Source organism: Amphiprion ocellaris, chromosome 18, assembly GCF_022539595.1.
Source record: "Amphiprion ocellaris isolate individual 3 ecotype Okinawa chromosome 18, ASM2253959v1, whole genome shotgun sequence".
Taxonomy (NCBI): domain Eukaryota; kingdom Metazoa; phylum Chordata; class Actinopteri; family Pomacentridae; genus Amphiprion; species Amphiprion ocellaris.
In genome coordinates, this window is record NC_072783.1 from 23,138,162 (window position 1) to 23,157,916 (window position 19,755).

The window sequence follows — 19,755 nt, forward strand, 5'->3', positions numbered from 1 at the left end:
AAATATTGTTAGTTTAAATGTCCGCTTAGAGAATTCAGGTAGTTCATTAATGACACTGGGTGATAAACCGCTGAAGTCATCTCATCTTCTTCCATATGAGACAAGCGAGAAGGATGAACAGATATATAGAAGAGTTTGTGATATTTTTGTGTGTAAAAGAAACTCTGAGACAAAGAAAATCTGTGTGCCTTATAAATAGAAATAAAAAAAACAGTAACCGTTTTGTGTCTAAATGAAGAGGATGGTGAAAGAGCATGAAACAGTGTGCCTTTGAGAGAAATATTTTCAGTTTGAAAGACATAGAGTTAGTGAAGAATGTAAAGTTTGAAAATGTGTTTACATAAAGTAAATACTGTAGAAGACTATTAGAAAGAGCGTTAAGAATGGAGGATCTTATCTTCTCTTGAAGAACGAGTGAAAACACTATCTCAAGAGGAAAGCTTCAACTTAAACCACACGCAGTAATTACTTAAGTTGAGTTGAAGCCCTGGAGTGATTTTTTTTTTTTTGTCTCGATTGTATTCTCCCTCCCGCCCCTTCTTTTATTATCCCTGTGCTCTGAAGTCGTCTTAATGTGCAATAAACACAGCTAAATTGGCTGTTCTTCAGGTACAGTCTGCCTTTGTTTGGAGGGAGTAAATGAGAGCTACAAAGTCGCCTTCAGGGACAGGCGGCTCAGTCGCTGGATAATGCTCCTGAGTGCAATTTACTGCTCAGCCCCTCTGAAATAAATCATTTGAAGCATGCATACACTCCTGTGACACACTTCCAAAAGGCTCAAACAAATATATATATATGCTCTCTCTCACTTTCTCTTCATGTGTATATATATATATATTAACCTATTCAGAACAAGGCTTTGGTGTGAAGGGGTTGTTAAAACTTCAGCGTTGAAATAAGACAGCCCCCTGTGGGCAGGTTGACATAACTGAATTCCCAAAGAAAGCAAAGAAGCGAGCCCAAACACTCCCAACAAATAAACTACGGAAACTTCACAGCCGCGTTTCTCTGCCGCTTTTTAGAGCAGCTACACCAGACTGCCTGGAGAAAGGCGGCTCTGCCAGCTAAGAAAAAGGCATCTGCTCTCGTTTCTTTTGTGTGCGAGTGTGTGTGTGTGTGTGTGTCCGCCTGTCCAACCGCCCCCACTCCCAGTGACGAGGAACCACTTCCTGGCCCGAGCCCACCCGACTGGCAGCCTTCCCGCCTTCCTGGTGCGAGAGGCCTGCTTTCTGCTCTGCCAACTGACGTCTAAAAAGGGGGACAAGAAATGGTTGAGGGGAAAGAGAGCATTTCTGTGTGTGTGTGTGTGTGTGTGTGTGTGTGTGTGTGTGTGTGTGTGTGTGTGTGTGTGTGTGTGTGTGTGTGTGTGTGTGTGTGTGTGTGTGTGTGTGTGTGTGTGTGTGTGTGTGTGTGTGTGTCTCAACCCCCATCCTCGGGAGAATGAGTTTGACGGTCAGACATTCAGAGCATGGCCATTTCGGTTTTGGACATCTATTTTTAATGTCTGTTACCATTAGGACTGATAGTAACTACATTAAAAAAAAATTAAATAAAAAATCCGCTGTGTGATGAAGATACAGAGATGTGGGGCAGCACATCTTGTGAAATTTGGTTATTCTAAAATATTTAAACCTAAAGTGGGATTAACCAAAGGAAGGGAAATAATTCATTGAAATATTAAACAGTAATAATCACTTCAAATTTCTAGGGACACTGAAGATTTATTAAATTACATAAAATTCAGTGCATCTTGCCAAAAGATATTGTGATTATTAATTTTCTTCCCATAAAACATTCATAGAGCCAATATTTAATATTTTACATCCCACAATGTTTACATCTACAACATGTTTGTTAGCTAAAAGTCTTTTTCTTCCTTACATTTGCACAGTTCTCGCCACCGAGACTGGAATAGCATGAAACCATCAGCATGAATGCGTGTAACGACTCCGCCATGCTTCCATGTATGCAAATGTAGACTCGTGCAACTCTGCTAGACTCAAAACAGGGACCCGCACATTAAATTGTTGCTCTATAGAACAGGCCAACAGCTGAGTGGTTGGGCACAATTGCAAGCAGTGGTGAGTCCCCAGTTCGAACCTCAGCATTTTACTGCATGTCAACCACCTGCTCTCTTTCCTCAAATGTCCTGTTTCTCTTTACTGTGTATCTAATAAAGGTAAATCACCCCTAAAAAACATTGCTGCATAGTGCTACTTGTGATCAAGAACTCTACAGGTTATCTTGAGCATTACACTTTCATTGGTGATCTAAATTGTACTTGTATATCTGTGTAAAGTACTACATGAATATAGTTTTTTTTAAAAAAACTTCTTACAGACTCTTTTGAGGCATGTTTGAAGGTATTTTAACTCGTCGCTCTGTAAATTGAAAGTCAACCATCCAAAAGAAGCATCATTAACCAAAACACATTTAGATGTAGATTCTTATCCATCACGTTACTGTAAGGCAGTCATCCGATTGATTCCAGATTCATTCTGCAAAATAACAGACAGTCAGAGCAACAAAGTACCATCTTCAGTGACTACAAGAACAAGGAGTCCTGAAAAAGATGGTATGGTTCCAACAAAGCCCTGATGTCAACATCATGGAGTTAGGCTGGGATTACATGAAGAAACAGAAAACACAGAGGCAAGATTCGTGACAAGTTCCCCAAAATGTTAGGTACAAAATACCTCCCAGGTACCCTGAAAAATTGATCACAGGTGTACGTAAGACAGCTGGTTTTAAAGATAAACGGTGATCGCACCAAATACTGATTTGATTTAGTTTTCTCTATTCACTACACTTCAAATAATGACTCAACAATCTGAGTCTTTATGAATGCAAAAAAGACACCAGCAATTCCCTTTATTTATTTTCATATCTTATTTCTGATGCCTCAAGGCATGGACTCCATAGACTTTTTATAGGTGTCCTGTGGTATCCCACACCAAGACTTTAGCAGCAGATCCTTTAAGTCTGGAAGTTGCAAGTTCTCCCACAGATGTTCGATTGGATTGAGATCTGTGGAATCTGGAGGCCAAGTCAACACCTTGAACTCTTTGTGAAGTTCCTCAAAATATTCTTAAACAAGTTTTGAAAGTTTTTCTAGCAGAGCATTTTCCAGAGCATCAAACTCTTCGACTAGCTTTCCTTCATTCCACAGTGCATTCCCCTACCATCACTTCCCCAGGTGTAGGTGCTCTTGCAATGAATGTTTGGGTACTTTGTCACCAGTTCACCTCTTGTTCTTTCTTGTACCACTAGTTACAAACCAGTAACACCCTGCAAGATTTTAAGCTTTGGAGATGTTCTTGTTGCTCAGATTCTTATGCTGCCAATTTTACTACTTACACATCAATTTCAAGAACTTGCTGCCTAATATATTCCACCCCTTGACAGGTGCCACTGCAACAACATAACCAATGTTAATCACTTCACCTGTCAGTGGTTTTAATGTTGTGGCTGATCAGTCTTTGCCTGCATAGTCATCACAGTCATATTACTAATGACTGATTTGTCAAAATGCTCTTATGTGCAAATATTTTATGAAAGCACCAGCAGTGATCCTCTAAATTCTGTCACAATACTTATATCGAGATGCTAAGTTATATTTTATTATTTTACCTGCCACATGAGGGATGTTCACTGACAGGAAAGCCAAAGAAGGCACTACAAACACAGTATCTCGGCCACACGTGAGGATTGTTACATGTGCACTTGGGTTTCTACAGTGGGAGAGAAGTTGTGGGCTGCTACGTGTCAGTGTGTGAGTAAGGGTCTTACATTTTCATGATATATTTGGATGGGTGTGTGAGTAAGGGTCCTGTTGTATATCTGATTTTGTGTGTGAGTAAGTCTATAAGTGAGCAGCGGCTCGTTTCAGCCCACTTCCCTCTGCTGGAGTCTACGTCAGCCAGATTCTATCTATGGCGGTTCGCTCATCCTCTGCCACCCCCATAGACATCCAGGCTCTAGACACACAAACACAGGCCTTGTGTATGCATGCCACTTCTTTGGGTTTGGGCACTGCTCTACTATAACAGTACTTTCACCGGGAGAAACACTATAATAGGCAGATGACTGGCGGCATATTCCTCGAACAGCAGGACCATCTGGTGATGGAGATAAACATTTAACCTGAACGTTACTGCTGGCAGCAAAGTGATTCTTGTCAAAGTTGGTGCAGATTAAACAATGTGTCTCAATTAACTGTGCAGCAATGACGCACTTCAGCTCACAGTCGGTCAACAAGCAACCAACTGTCCTTTCAAGTGTTCAAGACATTACCATTTCTGTGTCACAACAACTGACTCCCAGTTCACCCTAAGCGGAATAATCACAAGGAATTGTGGGATACATAGCAACGGTTGCCAATAGCCTCTTTCACTGAATGATGCTGACAGCTTCCAGCCCTCATTCAGTGGCTAGCTGCTCCTTCAGTGGTATTTATAGCCGCTATTGATCGAGACAGATTTGGCTGAGGAGGAAAAGCAGCACTTGAGATTTAGCAGCAGACTATAGAATAGGCTTTGTGTGTCTCGGTGTGTGTAAATGCTCACTGTATGTCACAGTCCCTCAGAAAGAGACTGAGTCCATCATGAAGCCGTCCCTTGCTCCTTGTGCGCTCTTCACTCCTCTCTTGCCATTTACACTCCATTAAAGTACTCTATGTGAACACCATCACATATTAAAAAGCTCTGTGAGCGGCTGCACTGCCCTCCCCTCCCCTAACAACAAACCCAACTGCTTTAAGTCCCTACACGCTTAACTTGAGTCACTCGATCAATCCTTGCTGGTGGCTTGACTTACTGTAGGAGGTTACTATCTGAACACAGACTTGCCGGGGCTTTCTGTGTGGACTGCTGAGGGATGACTAATCGTCTATTTAAGGGGCTCGGGGCTTGACTCAAGACTTCGGGCACACAGTAAATACACTCCACATGCTGAGGTGATGCAGTCCACTTTCAGAGAAACTGTAGGTGGTCAATTACTGCGAACAAACTGTGATTTAAAGGAGGAAATGTAACACAATGAGTATGAATGGGTTGTTCTGACCTTTATCCTCCAATTCTTTCAGTCATGAGTGGACTGAACTGGATGTCGAGGCCTCACAGCGATATTTGCACAAACACAGCTCCTTTTATCAGAGCGGGTTAAAGCTCTGGCCACTCGGCAGTGTAGGGGTAATTACTGTGATTATGTGTAAAACAGTGACGCAGCCACTGTAGGTATGAGGCACAATCCAGCGCAATCAGCAGCGACAAGGCAGCTTTAATCACAGACAGGAAGGTCCTCTGGGCTATTACAGCTTTTACACGATGTTTACTGATGCTCTGCGGACTGAAAACCTTCACATTTGTTTAAATTTGTCAACCCATGGGATAAATAAATGGACTCAAGCTCTGTAACTGGCACATGGGTACTGCAGCAAATATGACACAGCATCTTTGACGGCAGACGTTCTGGCATGTCAAATGCATGTAACTAATGGTGCAATGAATGACTGCTTTCTACTCAGTCATCATTAACATCATCATCTGTGCATTTCTTGACATGACAGGTCAAAATGTCTGATGTGAGAATGTTACGTTCAAATGGGCTGGATGGCAGTAAGATCAGATCTATATTATATAAAAAATGTACTGTGTACTGTACCACAGCGGAGAAAAAAATGTCACAATGTATCAGAGTATCTGGGGGTTGAAAGGCTAATGGTCAGCTCCAATCACACAACCATTAAAATGTCAAGTGATGCAATTTCTGGCTTTTTAAAAATGCTTTCCAGCGCTCTGCTGTGGAATAATTCCTCCCACGAGCACCACCCTAAAACAACATCCACATAACTTTTGTCCTCAGACTAAAAACTAAAAGCTGTATGGCTGGACGTCAGAAATATAATCTCTTTATCTTTTTCTGGATGCAAAATCATATATCTTTCTTAAAATGGCATTTTTAAAAATTGTATGTTTATTAGTCAAAAACCACTAACTGTGCCACACAGTGTTGTATTTTTAGATACAGAGTTACAACTTCTACCAATGGAAACCGAATATAATTTGAAAACAATCTGGCAACACAATCAGCCATTAGGGGGTTCATCTTCTGTGCAAAAGACTTGGGGACCACAGAAATTTTGTGTTTTGCTATATCCACAGCGCTATTTGCATTATTTTGCATTTTTTCTTGAGTTATTTGCATTGTCTTTGCATTACTGAATGACATCACACTGAATTAATTCAATGTCAGAAAACACTGAAAAACGTTAGTTAAATATTATTAAAATAATTTATTTTTTTTCTGACCAACAGTCCATAACCCATGCCCTCTGGATGGAAGCATTGTCAACTTGGAAGAGACCACCCCCATCAGGGCAGAAATTTTTCATCATAGGATAAAGCTGATCACTTAGAACAGCTTTGTATTGACTTGCAGTGACTCTTCCCTGTAAGGACACAAGTCGACCCAAACCATGACAGAGAAATAACGCCCTACACATAACAAAGTCGCTGGATCCCGTCAATGCAGGCATCAAGCATACAGACCTGCACGGCTCTCTTGACGAACGAGACGCATGCATTCACCCATTTGTTGAGAATACAGCAGATTTATCACATCTCTAAAGACCACTGCCTCTGGTTTTTGCACCAATGAACACATCTTGTAATGAATGGTTGATGCACTGTAGCCGTACTAAAATATCCCTCTCCATGTTCTAGTGAACAGTCCGATAACGTCCCCTGAGGAAGAGTTGCTTTACTGTTTTTGTTACACGCTGAACTGATGCACAAGCATCATGCTCATCAAATGTGTGCTTTCAACCACAATTTCTGACCCTGTTTATTGATGTCCTTCCCATAATTCTGAATACTGACGTTAATTTGGCAGTTGTTCTTTTTGAAACAGTAGCCAGTTAAGTAGTGACTGAAGCTCCTGCCATCTGTGCCCCAACAATGAATTCACTTTTATTGTTGCTTAGAGTTTTTCCTCTTGTCATCTTGATGCAAAAGAGTCAACTGGTACTGCTAAACATTTACACACTCTGAGCATGACTGGATGCGACCTGCTTAATTGTACCATGTAGTGCACCTGTGTGGGGGCGTTATGTTTCTGCACTGATTTATTCAGGGTTCTCCTTTCATTCGCCACCCATCTGTGTGTAAGTCTATCCACTATCAGTTACAGCTGATAGGTAGGCTCTGCTTTGTTACAACCATAATCTGTGTTAAGAAGTCCGTTTTTCTTCAAAAACCTTGTCAAATACAGTTTTGTTGTCTACTTTGCGAGCAGAAATGACACGTTAACATGCGTTCTGCAGACATCACGGCTGTATCTTACCTGGCCAGAGCCTGGACCTTGGCTGAGTGTCTCTCCTCCAGCTCTGCCAGCCTCTTCTTCAGCAGATCAGTTTCCTGCCTCAGGCCTGCCGAGTGCTCCATCTCCCCATCCAGCAGACTGCGAAGAGACCTGTACGAACCATGAAGCAGATCACATGCATGTCTCATGTTTGTGTATGAAATATAGCAGGTTTCAATCACATCCACAATTAACTGATATCTCTTCACACAGACCTAATCCTCTATATTTAGACATACTAAATGTTGACATTCTGGTAATGCTATTTCATAAACAGTAGATTAGATAAACATTCTGCTTGCAGTAATAGCTCGGAGGCTGAATCATATTTAGCTCGGATACAAAACACTTAATCAACGCACATCTGTGACTGCATCGCTAATTTAATACCCAAATCAGAATTTATCAGGAAAATCTAAATACTGCTTGGTAGAAGATTCCCACTGATTGTGATTAAACACAGAGGTGTATTAAAATAATACTGTTTTTTTTTTTTTGGTCATTCCAAAAGGAGTTTATTTAGCTATGGTTTTCATAGCAATGTTTGTTAGCAGCTGTCACATGAATGTAAACGACATCCCTGGAGGATTACTGCTAAAAAACAAAACTGCTTCTAGCCGCAAGTCAGCACAAAAAAGTCTTCTGTCTCGGGATAAACGGTGAACAAGCTGACACAATTTTTACTGAAAGGTCATCCGATAGCTTCTTCCAGTCTGTGTGTGAATATATGTGAGTGTTTGGCAAAGGAGAATGCATCCCAACATACGTGTTTTGTTCCTCCAGCTCGTCCTTCCTGTTCATCATGGCTACAATGGCCTGTCGCAGCTCCACTGTAGAGGAGAGAGATCAGAGTGAGACTTCTGCACTGAAACTACTTCAGATACATAAAACACACACAGACTCTGCACACAGTAATATGCATAAACTAATAACCTACAGTTTTCAAATGTAGAAATAACAGCATCCCACACTCCACACTTGCCGGATTTATGCTACGCTTTTGTTCCATCCCAGAGATGAACTGCTTTGATAAAATCAGTTTTTACTTTTTGCAGCTGACAGGAGTTATACAGAATGATATCTATCTGGCTCACAGAGAGCAGCCGTTTTAGTGCCACAATAAAACAGACTTTTTTGGAAGCTACTATAAAACTTCGAAGAAAGAAGCTAATCCAAGAAAAATGTAGGAGAAACACACTGGTTACCATTTACATTCAACTCTGTCTCAGAAAAACAACAAAGTAAACTCTGCTTAGCCGTTATAGTAACAAAACGGAACAGTTGTCAATGAGTGATGATCAGCTGAAATGCTATTTTAGAACAGGGCTTTGGCTGAAGTAATAATTCTAAACTGATATTTGATTCTCTATCAGATATGTCCTTTTTACATTCAATCTATACAACGCAGTAGAAACACAATGTCAAATGGTCATCCATCTGTCCTGGGGCTTTGTGAATCTACTTCAGTTCATAACTGTCAGCAGGACAAGAAAAACAATTTTGGCTACTTTGCTCATACATCTCAAAACCAACACCTTCTATATTCGTTGTGTTACCAATCACAACAATCAAGATAATGCAGCTGAAAAGAATATTCAGCTTTCATAAATTCACTGCTATATTCAGTTGATGTTTGCGCTTGATAAAATATGTGTGTATGGAGAGGTTTTTTTGCATCATATGATTACATTAAAATATGTTTGCTTTTCCACCACAACAAGAATGTCCTAGAAATCTGTGTTAACAAAACATCATCAGTAGTTTAATTCAAAATAAAACTTTTGACCTGATGCTGACACAAGATGTGATGTCAAAGGATTACCAAAGTTATAAGAAGCTTTTTCTGAGGAGGACATGAATGTGTGAATTAAATTTCACAGGAATCCAACCTGACAAGACATTTCCCAAAAAGCCGAGAGATCGCCACAGTTATGACAGCACCATCTGTGAATGTCAAAAACTTTTGCCAGTCCATGAAATAAATGGTGACGTTTTTCACAGCAGATATGAAAACGCTGACCTGCTGGTGGCAATAGATGAAAGACGTGAGAATCACCAAATGAATTAGGATATATCCTCCCAATGCATCGGTCTACAAAAATCTGAGCAGTTATTCAGCTATTTTCAGCTCAACATTAAAAAAGAACAAATGAAAAACTGGATTGTTAGGCTTCACAAAGATGGAAAAAACTAAAAATCCGTGGAAACAGATTCGGGAGTAAACACGAGGTTTAGAGCAAGCCACAGTACCACAAATCAGGGCTGCAGTGGTCTTTCTCCTAAAATGACACCACGAACAGTGCACTGCTTGCACAAACTGTCTCTGATAAACACATGGGCAGGTGCTTCAGAGGGGGCACAGAGGCTGTTAACAGAAATCATGGTTTCTGTGACAGCTCAGATAGTGTTAAGGACAACGTGTAACCTCTATGGATGGCATCCATTAAAAAAGAAACCTTTGTTTGCTCTTTGGCACAAAAGTACGATGTTTAACTTTGCTAAAAACGTAAAAAGAAGCTGGATGAATATTATAAGCAAATTCTTTGTTCAAATGAGACCAAGATAAATTTGTATGGCTCGGATAAGGTCAGGCATGTTTAATGTGCATCTGACCAGGGCGACCACAGCGAATGCAGAGTCCTGACAGTGAAGAATGGAGGTGGAAATGTGACGACATGAGACTGCATGAGTGCAACAGGTGTTGGGGAGATGACATTTATAGATGGCAGAATGAATGCTTGTAGATGTACCAAAATACAACATTATAAACAAAATATTCTAGCATGATAATGATCCAAAAGACACTGTGCTGAGAAGGATTGAGCCTATAGATAAAAATAAAGGTGGACATACAAAACAGAAAAAAATAAAAGATTAGAATCTCAGTTAATGAAAGATCTTTTTCTTGCATTAAGTTCCTGTGGGGCCCATGTTTCTCATATAGCAATGCTACAATGCTAGTTATTAATTCTGCATGTTAGCAAATATCTCATCATTTAACTTAGAACTAATGCAACTAATAAATTATGTAATACACAGTATGCAATAAAGATTTTGAAGCGTGCGTGTGTGTTAAGAGAAAGAAAAAAGTGTCAATTCTTTTCTGCACCCAAAGTTGTAGCCTTAAATGCAGACGATACAGAAAGGTATGGATGTCACTGCAAAAACAGTACAAATTCTAAAATCTCCTGCATGGAGGCATGAAGAAAATTTTTTATGTTATTTTGGTTCAATAACGCTGAATAACATTTCTGTACATTTATAACAGGACACGATTGTCTTTTGTTGGGTACTTGAGTTAATCACAAGGCTATGTAGGTATGTTTGGGGAAAAAAAAGTGAAAATGGTCACTTTGGCTTTGAGGAAACAAATTTTTAAAGAATGAATGAAAACATTTTATAGAACGGACAATTAAACCACGTAAACAATACTTGAGCTACTGATCATTAATGAATAATAGTTTATTGCTCCACTATGTGTTATTTGCATCATATGTGAGGCAGAAACTTCAATTTAGAGTTTCTTTTTCAGGCTTAAAGCATCAGTCAGTCGAACTGCATCATCCGCAGTCAAAGTCTGCTAGCAGTCGGCTGCTGGATGATGTTAATCTCCATCCTGATGTTGTGGACAGATTCGGGCCGCACTGTGTGGCGGTACGGTGACTCATCTCCATAGTTACGCTTGGAGGTGCACACGAAGGTTTCAAAGCCTCTAACTATGCTGTTGCCTGGACTTCCAAAAATAACAGCGAGGCAAGGAGTTAATCTCCGCTGCACTTTGCATTCCACCAGACACACACACATACATGCAGAGACCACAACTCTGTTTTCATAATTATTGTGGGGTGTCAGTGTGTCGCCCCACATACAAGTAGGTCTCCTCTAGGTCCGAGCTGAGTGCCTGTTTGGGAGAGGAAGGGCAGAAAGAGGAGTGTGATGAAGAGCACAAGAGAGAGGAGAAAAAAGGAAGTCTATTTTCTCCATAGCTCCATTCTCCACATCAGCAGGCCAGAAATAAACGTGACCTTTAGTCCGACCACGCGTTCACAGCGGGTGCCACAGACGAGCCATTAGGGACTCCAGTAGAGCCAAGCACCCCTCCGTCCTCACAGGGGGACGTGGACAAATTACAGCGCAAGTGTGTGCATGTGTGCGGGGAAACGTACACATTCACTTTTGTGCTACTACATGTGAGAGCCACATTTGAAGGTAAAATATTGTGCGAGTGTGTTGAGTGTGTGCCCCCAGTGCCACAACGTACACACTCTTGTTCAATTGTTCCAATAATAGAAGCATTAGTAGAGAGCCAGGCCATGTAATCGAGGTGCCTTGTGAATTATAGACTCTATACTGGCCAATCAATGGACTGCCTGGCCTCACATACTGTCAGATCCGGATGGAAAGCACTAAAGGAAAGCTCACACTGCACACCTCTTCCTCTCAAACGCCGTTTCTCTTCTCGGTTTCTCTCACATACCTCGAAAAAACTGCATTTTTTACATTCATCTTTGTGTAATTGCAAATTCTGGATCACAAATGCTGTAATGTAACACCGCAAATCTTCTGATGTGTAGTTATTCTTTTGCATCACTATGATCCAATCAATTGCTCATTTTAATTCCAAACTTTGCATTGAAAATACGCAATTCTGTAAGTAACACCAGCTCAGGAATACTCCTCTGGACGAGAACACTATATTTTTTTTGTGAAATTGGTGGAGCGTCACTTTAAATTTTTCCTTTTAAAAGATATAAGTGCTTTACAGTACTGAGAAATTATGTTAAAGCTAAAATGATGTTTTACATGCTTAAAGGCAAAATGTACAGTGAAATATATTTTTAAAAACCAGCACATTATCAATTTGTGATCTTTAATGCACTTTCCTTCATGCTGCTTTTTCTTCTTCGCCTTTTTTGGTGGTTTGCTGAGTTTCTCGGACCAACTTCGCACAAACCTCTTTGCTTTGGGTTAGGTGAGTAGGCGAAGAGAGCAAAACCAACCGAGCAAGTGACGGCGAGGGCAAGACTGAGATTGAGAAAAAGTTCTGGTCTTTCACTCAAAATGTATAAATCTGTTTTGGCTGCCATGCATTCTGATGTATTGCACCAAGCAGGCGTAGGAAATGGTATCTCTGCCTCTGTCGCAATGGATTTTTCCCTGAGCGATGCGAGTCTGTCTGGAGAGAAGCTCTTTGCTCCGACATTAAAATGTGATGTTACAGTATTCTTTTTAGCAAAGCGCTCTGTTTGACTGATGTCCGCTGCTTTACATCTTGCTAAGGCCTCATGGAGCTTTGTACCAGGAAGACTTTTCTCTCTGCCTCTACAATGGGGATTTTTTTGATCACCAGCTCCCTCTCTCTCTCTGACTCTGTGACCTCCTCTTACCGAGGGCGAACACACCGAACGACGGCTCAGTCCCAGCGATTACGAGCAGTTCCTCTCACCTTTTCTCCTCTGGCTTTCTGTCTCTCCCTCTCTTGCTCACACACAATAAGTCCAAAAAAAAATCAAACAGCATCCGTTTGAGTATCTAAGGGTCTAAGCTCTGATTAGCTCCGGGGCACTGAGCAGAACACCAACTACACTCCAGGAAAGGGCAAAAACCCTGCATGAGTGGATCACACATATAAAACACTTATCATGTGTTTTCTGATTTTTTACTTTTTTATCCACATCAGAAATCTGATGCAAATTTTAGGCATTTGCTTAATATGATTTTTTTCTCACACAAGCAAAGATCCTGACAAGCAAATGAGTGTGCATATACTGTATATACAGTAATGCCTCTATACACTGGACCAACAGTGCCACCTGGTGGATCGTTTGACGTTATAGAGAATATTATAGAAAAGCAATTAACAATCTCAGGCACAGAACTCAACTCATAGCAATTAGATGTCTTGATCTGCAAAGAAAAACGAGGTTTGAGAACAGCTAGATTTAATTTGCTACAGAAGACAGCTGTGGCAAAACTTCCAGACAAACACATCGGGACTTCCAAAGGGTTCATTACCATCACAGACATCTTGGCACTACACCCAGGAATTTGATTGTCTTCCGATAAAACCTCAAGACAAAACCAGTAATTCAACAACTGTTTTTGCAGTGATGTCTCGTGATAATCATATGTATGTTTCATTCAATTTATCCGTAGCACGACAAAGGATTTGTGTCTTGTGCTGCACTGAGTCCTGAACTATTCAGTTTCTGTGCAGTGAAATTTTTAATGTTTGCTTATATGAAAGTAAACAAGCTGATATTTAAGGTTTGAGGTTAGACAGTGTCTTTTAGAATCCAAGTTTTAATCCCTGTAAATCCTCCATTAACATTTATTTAATTTCACCAGTTAACATAACATTTTGTGCTTCTTATATTAGAGGAGTTTTTGCAGTGCGTGACTGTTGACTCTCCAGGTCCTCTTGAGGTATTCTGAGAAGATAATCTAATCTCAGCATGTATCCCTAAGAAGCCAGTGAAGGTCATGCATCCTTTGAATCAGAAATGTACAAGCGATGACATGTTTTAGTTTGGAAGTCTCACCACAGCCACAACAAATGGAATCCACCTTGCTGATAAGCAAGTTCAAACCGTGTTTTTATATTTATTTATATTTTTGCAGCGTGATTTAATTGCAGTGACGGTGAAAAGACACTGCTCAGTAGTCTTTTCTTCAGGCTCACATGCAGCTTAATCCTTGATGAGTCATACTACAGAGCAGGTTTGACAACACAGAATTTGAAAAGTGAGAAGGTGCGAGAAATACGATGAGACAGACAGCTGGAAAAAGAAGAAACACTCACCCACTGTCATGGACTCTGGCAAACCAGATGTTGGCAGCACATTAGAGAGTGGAGCAGAGTGCGTCGGTGGACTGGACTCCATACTGAAACAAATGAACAGAGGAATCAGGTGATCGCTGAATTATTTCACAATTTATTTTGCATATAAAGCTGCAGCACAATATCACACAGAGCTGGCTTGCCTGTTCAGTTCTGTGACTAAAATTGATGAATATTTCGCTCCGCTCTGCAAATAATTCACACAGGAATACATCACTTCTGCCTGAAACGACAGCTTACTTGAATGCCAGCTGTGATCTGCTGCTCTCGCAGTTTCCCACCGATCCTGTTGACTCACACTGAGCAGGAAATGCAGCCGTGTCCTCCACAGAGCTCACTGAAACAAAGTGAAAGTGAAGGCGCGGGCCAACACAGAAAGTCCCTGCAATTTCATCTGATGGGCGAGTGATTCTTTCACTGAAGCTGTAAGTAGGTGTTGTCAGCAGGAAAAACAGTACAACAATCATGGAGGAAGTAGAATCAGTCCAGCAGTGTAGGCTAAAGGTGTTCAGGGTATTAAAACTGACTAGCACAGAGGGCAAAAGGAAGTGTGTTTGTTATCCATTGTGAGCGTGTTGTTTTGGTGTGAGACTGCTTTACTACCTGGCTGAGGGTCTGCAGGGTTCAGGGGTATGAGGATATCTGAGCTGCTGTGTTCAGCCATGACCTGTAGAGGGCTCCACGTGGACACACTGGACAGACTGCCCACCACCACCCTGACAGAAGACAATTTTAGTCAGTCTAGTTGTTGTTTTTCCAGAGGAATCAGTCTAATTTAGTCATGTTCCGCACTCATAGCTCAACTGTACAGTTTATTTCTGGGTGTTCAGTCTGACACTTTTTGTCAAAACAGATTAAATGATATCAATTTGCATTGGCCATCAGGAATAATGACATCCTCAGACAGTGTAAGTCACACTGAATCTAAAAATGTCCATCATGTTTGTGTGTTCAGAGCATTGACTCAGAGCAGAAGATGATTAAGTACATTAATTAGCAGGCCAAAGTACAGACTACAACTTTCTGCTGTTTAATAAATAACACCACCTGTCACATTCAGCTCATCTGGCATCTCTGCCTCATGTCTCTCCAGACCTGGGGAGGTGGGCCTCACATTGTGAAAACATTTGGTTTATTTCATAAGTTTGTTGGGTCATAAATAAATGTCACGACCAGAGCAGAGGGCTGCACACACAAGGAGAGACTAGCAGTGATGTGGCGGCAATAGACCATGGAAATAACTGTCAGCAGAATACAGTAATCTCAACTTCGCAACAATGCAGTCGAGGCGACGACCAATAGGAGCAAAGGATACTGTTGATTTGCATATAACTCCATCACTGAGTTCCCCAAATGTTTACCACAAATAAAAAATGTCCACAGTTTTGGTTCCTACCACCTCAACCTCAAAGAGCAGCTCATCACTGCAGTCTTCATCAAGCCTGAAATGTAGAACTCACAACCCGTATGTCATATCAGATTTTTAAATAAGGATTTTGTCTTACAATTTTCATCTATAAACTGCATTGTGTGGTGATGTAAAATGAATTAAACATGGGTGAATTGTCAGTGTTGGAGTGTATGCTATTCAGTTTCATTGAAAATATTTGGTGTGGGAAATATACCACAGCGTTACAGCACTACCTTTACAACCAGAGTTTGTAATGTTCACTAGCAAACCATTATATATGTGTAATGGGCTTTAAAGCTACATTTTTTTCCCTTTTTGTTTCTGATTTGGGGGAAATAATGTAATTTAGATATGAGATAATAATGTAATAATGTAATTTGAACTGCATAGTGAGAAATTAAATCAATATTAATGGTTCATCTTCTACCATTCTTTTGTAGATAATTTTTTCTGCTTTTCCAAGAACAAACGCATTCTTTGTTCTTCTAATCACTGGCAGCAGCACATACTTTGACAAGTAATAAAGCGGGGTGAAACTAAGATATGGATATTTGCCATAATTATGAGAAAATGATTATTATTTTTTTATGGTCTGCTTTTTAGTTTCATTAGCACCCTGCAGTAATGTGTGACAAGAGCGCATACAAATAAGTATTTAGAATAAAATGTCTCTATTGTTGTATCTTTTATAACAAGACATGAGCTGAAGTCATTTAACTCACTGATCAGATGGGATCCTCTCCTCCTCCTGGGTTTGTGCTCTGGGTTTGTACATCTCCTCTTCTTCCTCCTCTTCCTCGTTGTCTATACTCTTACTGTCAGGCAGAGGAGGTGTAGTAATGGGAGGTGTGCGACAGGGATGAGGGGATCCCACCCAGCTCACTATGCCCGGCTCAGCCAGGCCATTCTGGGCAGGCGACTCTGAGAAGGCAGGCTCCAAAGGGTCTATCCCTTCCTCCACACTGCTCTGAGCGGGAGCGGTGTGGCTCTTCCTCATCACGCCCATCTTTTGGGAGTCCTCCTCCCCCTCCTCCTCATCTTCAGCTCCACCGTCCAGATCATCATCAAAGGAAATGATGTTGGTGATCTTCTTTTTCCTCCGGCGCTCTTTCCTCAGTCCTGAGTCTGGTTGGAAAAAGATGAATAAGAACTGAACAAAAACCTCAATTTCAACGTTAAATTAAGAGAAACTTAAATTAATTCAGTAGCTTTAACCTGTCAGGACCAGCAAAGTGTTCATGCTGCCAAGTTCAGCATTGATCAGCACATTAAATTTATTTCAATCTTATCTGTCTGGAAGCACGATCTAAACAGTTCCATTATCCAGCCTTTTAAACTGCAGGGAGCAGAAAGCATTAAGGCTGGCCTGTCTACTTTCTCCAGTATTGTTTCACTATAATGACAACAATATAGTGTTGGCATTAGAGTGGCATCATTATAGCAACACAGTGCTGTCATTATCTATACTAAACAACATTATTCAGGCATTTTCTACTTATAAAACAAATTGCAGCACAGCAAAACTTCTGCCATTAATGAACACTGTCAAACAGAAAATGTCAGGGGTTTAAAAAAAAAACAGATTGACTGTTGTACAAAAAGCACCAACGCTCTCAAAGACTGAAAACATCAATTCAAAGCTTATTCACAGAAAATATTGGACTCAAACAATTTTTTTTGTTCCTGTGTGGTTGGATAAACATAATCGATATGATGATATTGCCAAAGAGAAATTATGTGCTGAAAACTGTAATTTCCAAAAGTGTTTTTTAACATAGTTATTTCATTCATTTTAAATGGAGACAGAAAAGACCCTTGGGTTGATTTAACAGACCTTGCCAGACATGCCAATTAATCCTATTGAAGCAGCACCAATATGTCTTAGTATATAAGTGCAACACAATCCCCTTGTCAACTGCTTTGGCTGAACGCAAACACTTGCTGAAAGAAAAGGCATATTTGCAACTTTTAAGGTGCAATATTTCAAATTTCAAACTTAAATATAACATTGATATAGAAACAAACTACCATCTGCTGTGCAAAGAGTGCAGTCATAGTGTCGTTAGCATAGAAAGAAGTCCCACTCACTCTGTGTGTAGTAATCTGAGCTTCTCTGTTCTGTGTTTTACAAGCCAGTTCAGTTATCCATAAATGTTAGCACAAGTGAGTCCCTCCCTTTGAAACTGGAAACCCTTCCTACATTTAGAAACATAAGCACACAAAGAATGACCCTCGACATCTATTGTAAAAGCGAAAGTGCAGTCTAGCACTCAGTACCCAGTATTTTACAATTCTAGCGTGGGCTAAGGATTGTGGCTAAATTATTTTTTGTTGGCTCTTGAGTAAAAAACCTTTCTGGCTGTAAATGAAACGTGTAGGGAGGCAGGAGGTGTGGTTCACTTGTCTGTGTGTTTTGGTCGGATACAGTACCTTTAAGGATGTGACGAGTAACGGTAACTTCTTGGATTTGCATAAACAATTTCAAATGAATACTTTCTTAAAAAATACATAAATAAAGCCTGTAAATAAAGTCCTAATGGCGAAGGAATGCTCAAACATAGGTGTTGCTTAGAACTTCAGACTTTTTACAGTTTAGTTAAATACCACAACCCATGCTTTATTTAGAAGATTTACAGAACTCTGGATGAGTGATGCACATTTAAATGATCTAAATTCAGAAATGGGCTATTATTTGGACAATACCAGAAAACCTTTTAAGGCGACTATCAATACTTTTGATAAATGAAACCAACTAAAATGCATCTTAACTGGTAAATGTGTATAATGCAAAACTCTGTACTTTGATTTACAAGCTGTAGGAGTGCACTGATGCAACAAGTTTTGGTCCTTCCTGTAAATTATAGAAGATCTGAATTTCTTTTTGTCCTGAACTTTGTACTATGGAAGAGACACAGATTAAGATGCAATGATGATTCTACATTTACTGACAAAAGTATGGGCTTACAGGCAATTTGTCTCGATATTTAAGGCTTGCTCTGACTCAGTGGCATATATAGAAAACTTGTGCTGACTGTAACACAATTATCAGCCATTTTGTAATTTCTTAAGATTCTGAAAGAAAGAGATGAATGAAAATTAAATGAAAAATAACTGTCCATTCCCCTTCAGAGCCAGAAAGGCTGGCTGTGCATTAGCAAGTCTTCTACCAGTGCATAATCCTAAATGGGTCTTCCCACTTTGAGGAGCTGGCGTACCAGCTTAGAATTTCACTCACATTCATTCCAGCGGAAAGTTTTGGCACCACACAGTTCAAATTTAAAAGCTCGTTAGTCCCATTGAGAAGAACATATGGGGAGAAAATGGTGTGAGTTTTCCCCAAAGGGAAAGGCTGGGGCAGACAGCTGAATGAGGTCAGACAGGGAGGCCGACTTCATGGGGGATTTCATCGCTGCTGCAGGTGCCTTGAGTTGCATGCACGAGATTTGTTCCAGCAGTGAATCCATTACGAAGCAGACTGAGCCATGTGTTGTTTTTAGTGTTTGTGCTGGTTCTGTGATGTTTTCGTGACACTTTCAGTGTGCTGTAATACAAAATATGACATGTTTCCTTTCTCTGACAGATCACTTCACTCTATGGGTGGACAAAATAACAGAAACATTTTGTAATTTAGTAAAATGTTAGTAGTTGACATCACCCACTGGTTAGGTAGGTTCAGGTATACTCAGCAGAAAATATCATGGGTCTGGTTTTTGTCTGATCAAAAAGTTACAAATCAACATCCTAAATTAAAAATACACATAACAAGCTCCGCTGTGTTTACTAGTGCACCGTCTACTTTCTTTTACCCTCTATGGCTCTGTCTTTGAAACACTTGCAAAGCATCAGAGGGTGCAGAGCCTCCTTTTGAGGAAAATTTAAAGGTGTATTTGCACAGTACTTAAAAATACAGCTGCAAAAGACAGCTGTAAAAGGTAGAGAAGGAGGATCACTGAATAAATAAGTGTAGAATCTAAAATGTCACAGTTGTGACTCAGGCATCATGCAGTGGAGGTTGTCATTCAGGTCAGGTGGTTAGTTAATGTTTGTTAGTATCTGCGGGTTGAGAGGTGTAGATGGGCTCTCATAATGAGTCAAGCAGCTGCAGTTATTGGAAAAACCCTGACTTGCACATGTCAGTGAAGTT

General features: G+C 40.4%; 1 protein-coding gene across 1 annotated transcript in view; it reads right to left on the reverse strand.

Annotated features, from left to right (window-relative positions):
• Positions 1-19,755, reverse strand: part of snx29 (sorting nexin 29) — a 175,456-nt gene that overhangs the window by 145,769 nt on the left and 9,932 nt on the right. Inside the window, exons 8-13 of the mRNA XM_055004707.1 lie at positions 16,334-16,736; positions 14,804-14,916; positions 14,441-14,537; positions 14,162-14,244; positions 8,126-8,189; positions 7,342-7,470 (exon numbers count right to left, since the gene is read on the reverse strand). Coding sequence (XP_054860682.1) covers positions 7,342-7,470; positions 8,126-8,189; positions 14,162-14,244; positions 14,441-14,537; positions 14,804-14,916; positions 16,334-16,736 — 889 coding nt within the window. The remainder of the gene's footprint in view (positions 1-7,341; positions 7,471-8,125; positions 8,190-14,161; positions 14,245-14,440; positions 14,538-14,803; positions 14,917-16,333; positions 16,737-19,755) is intronic.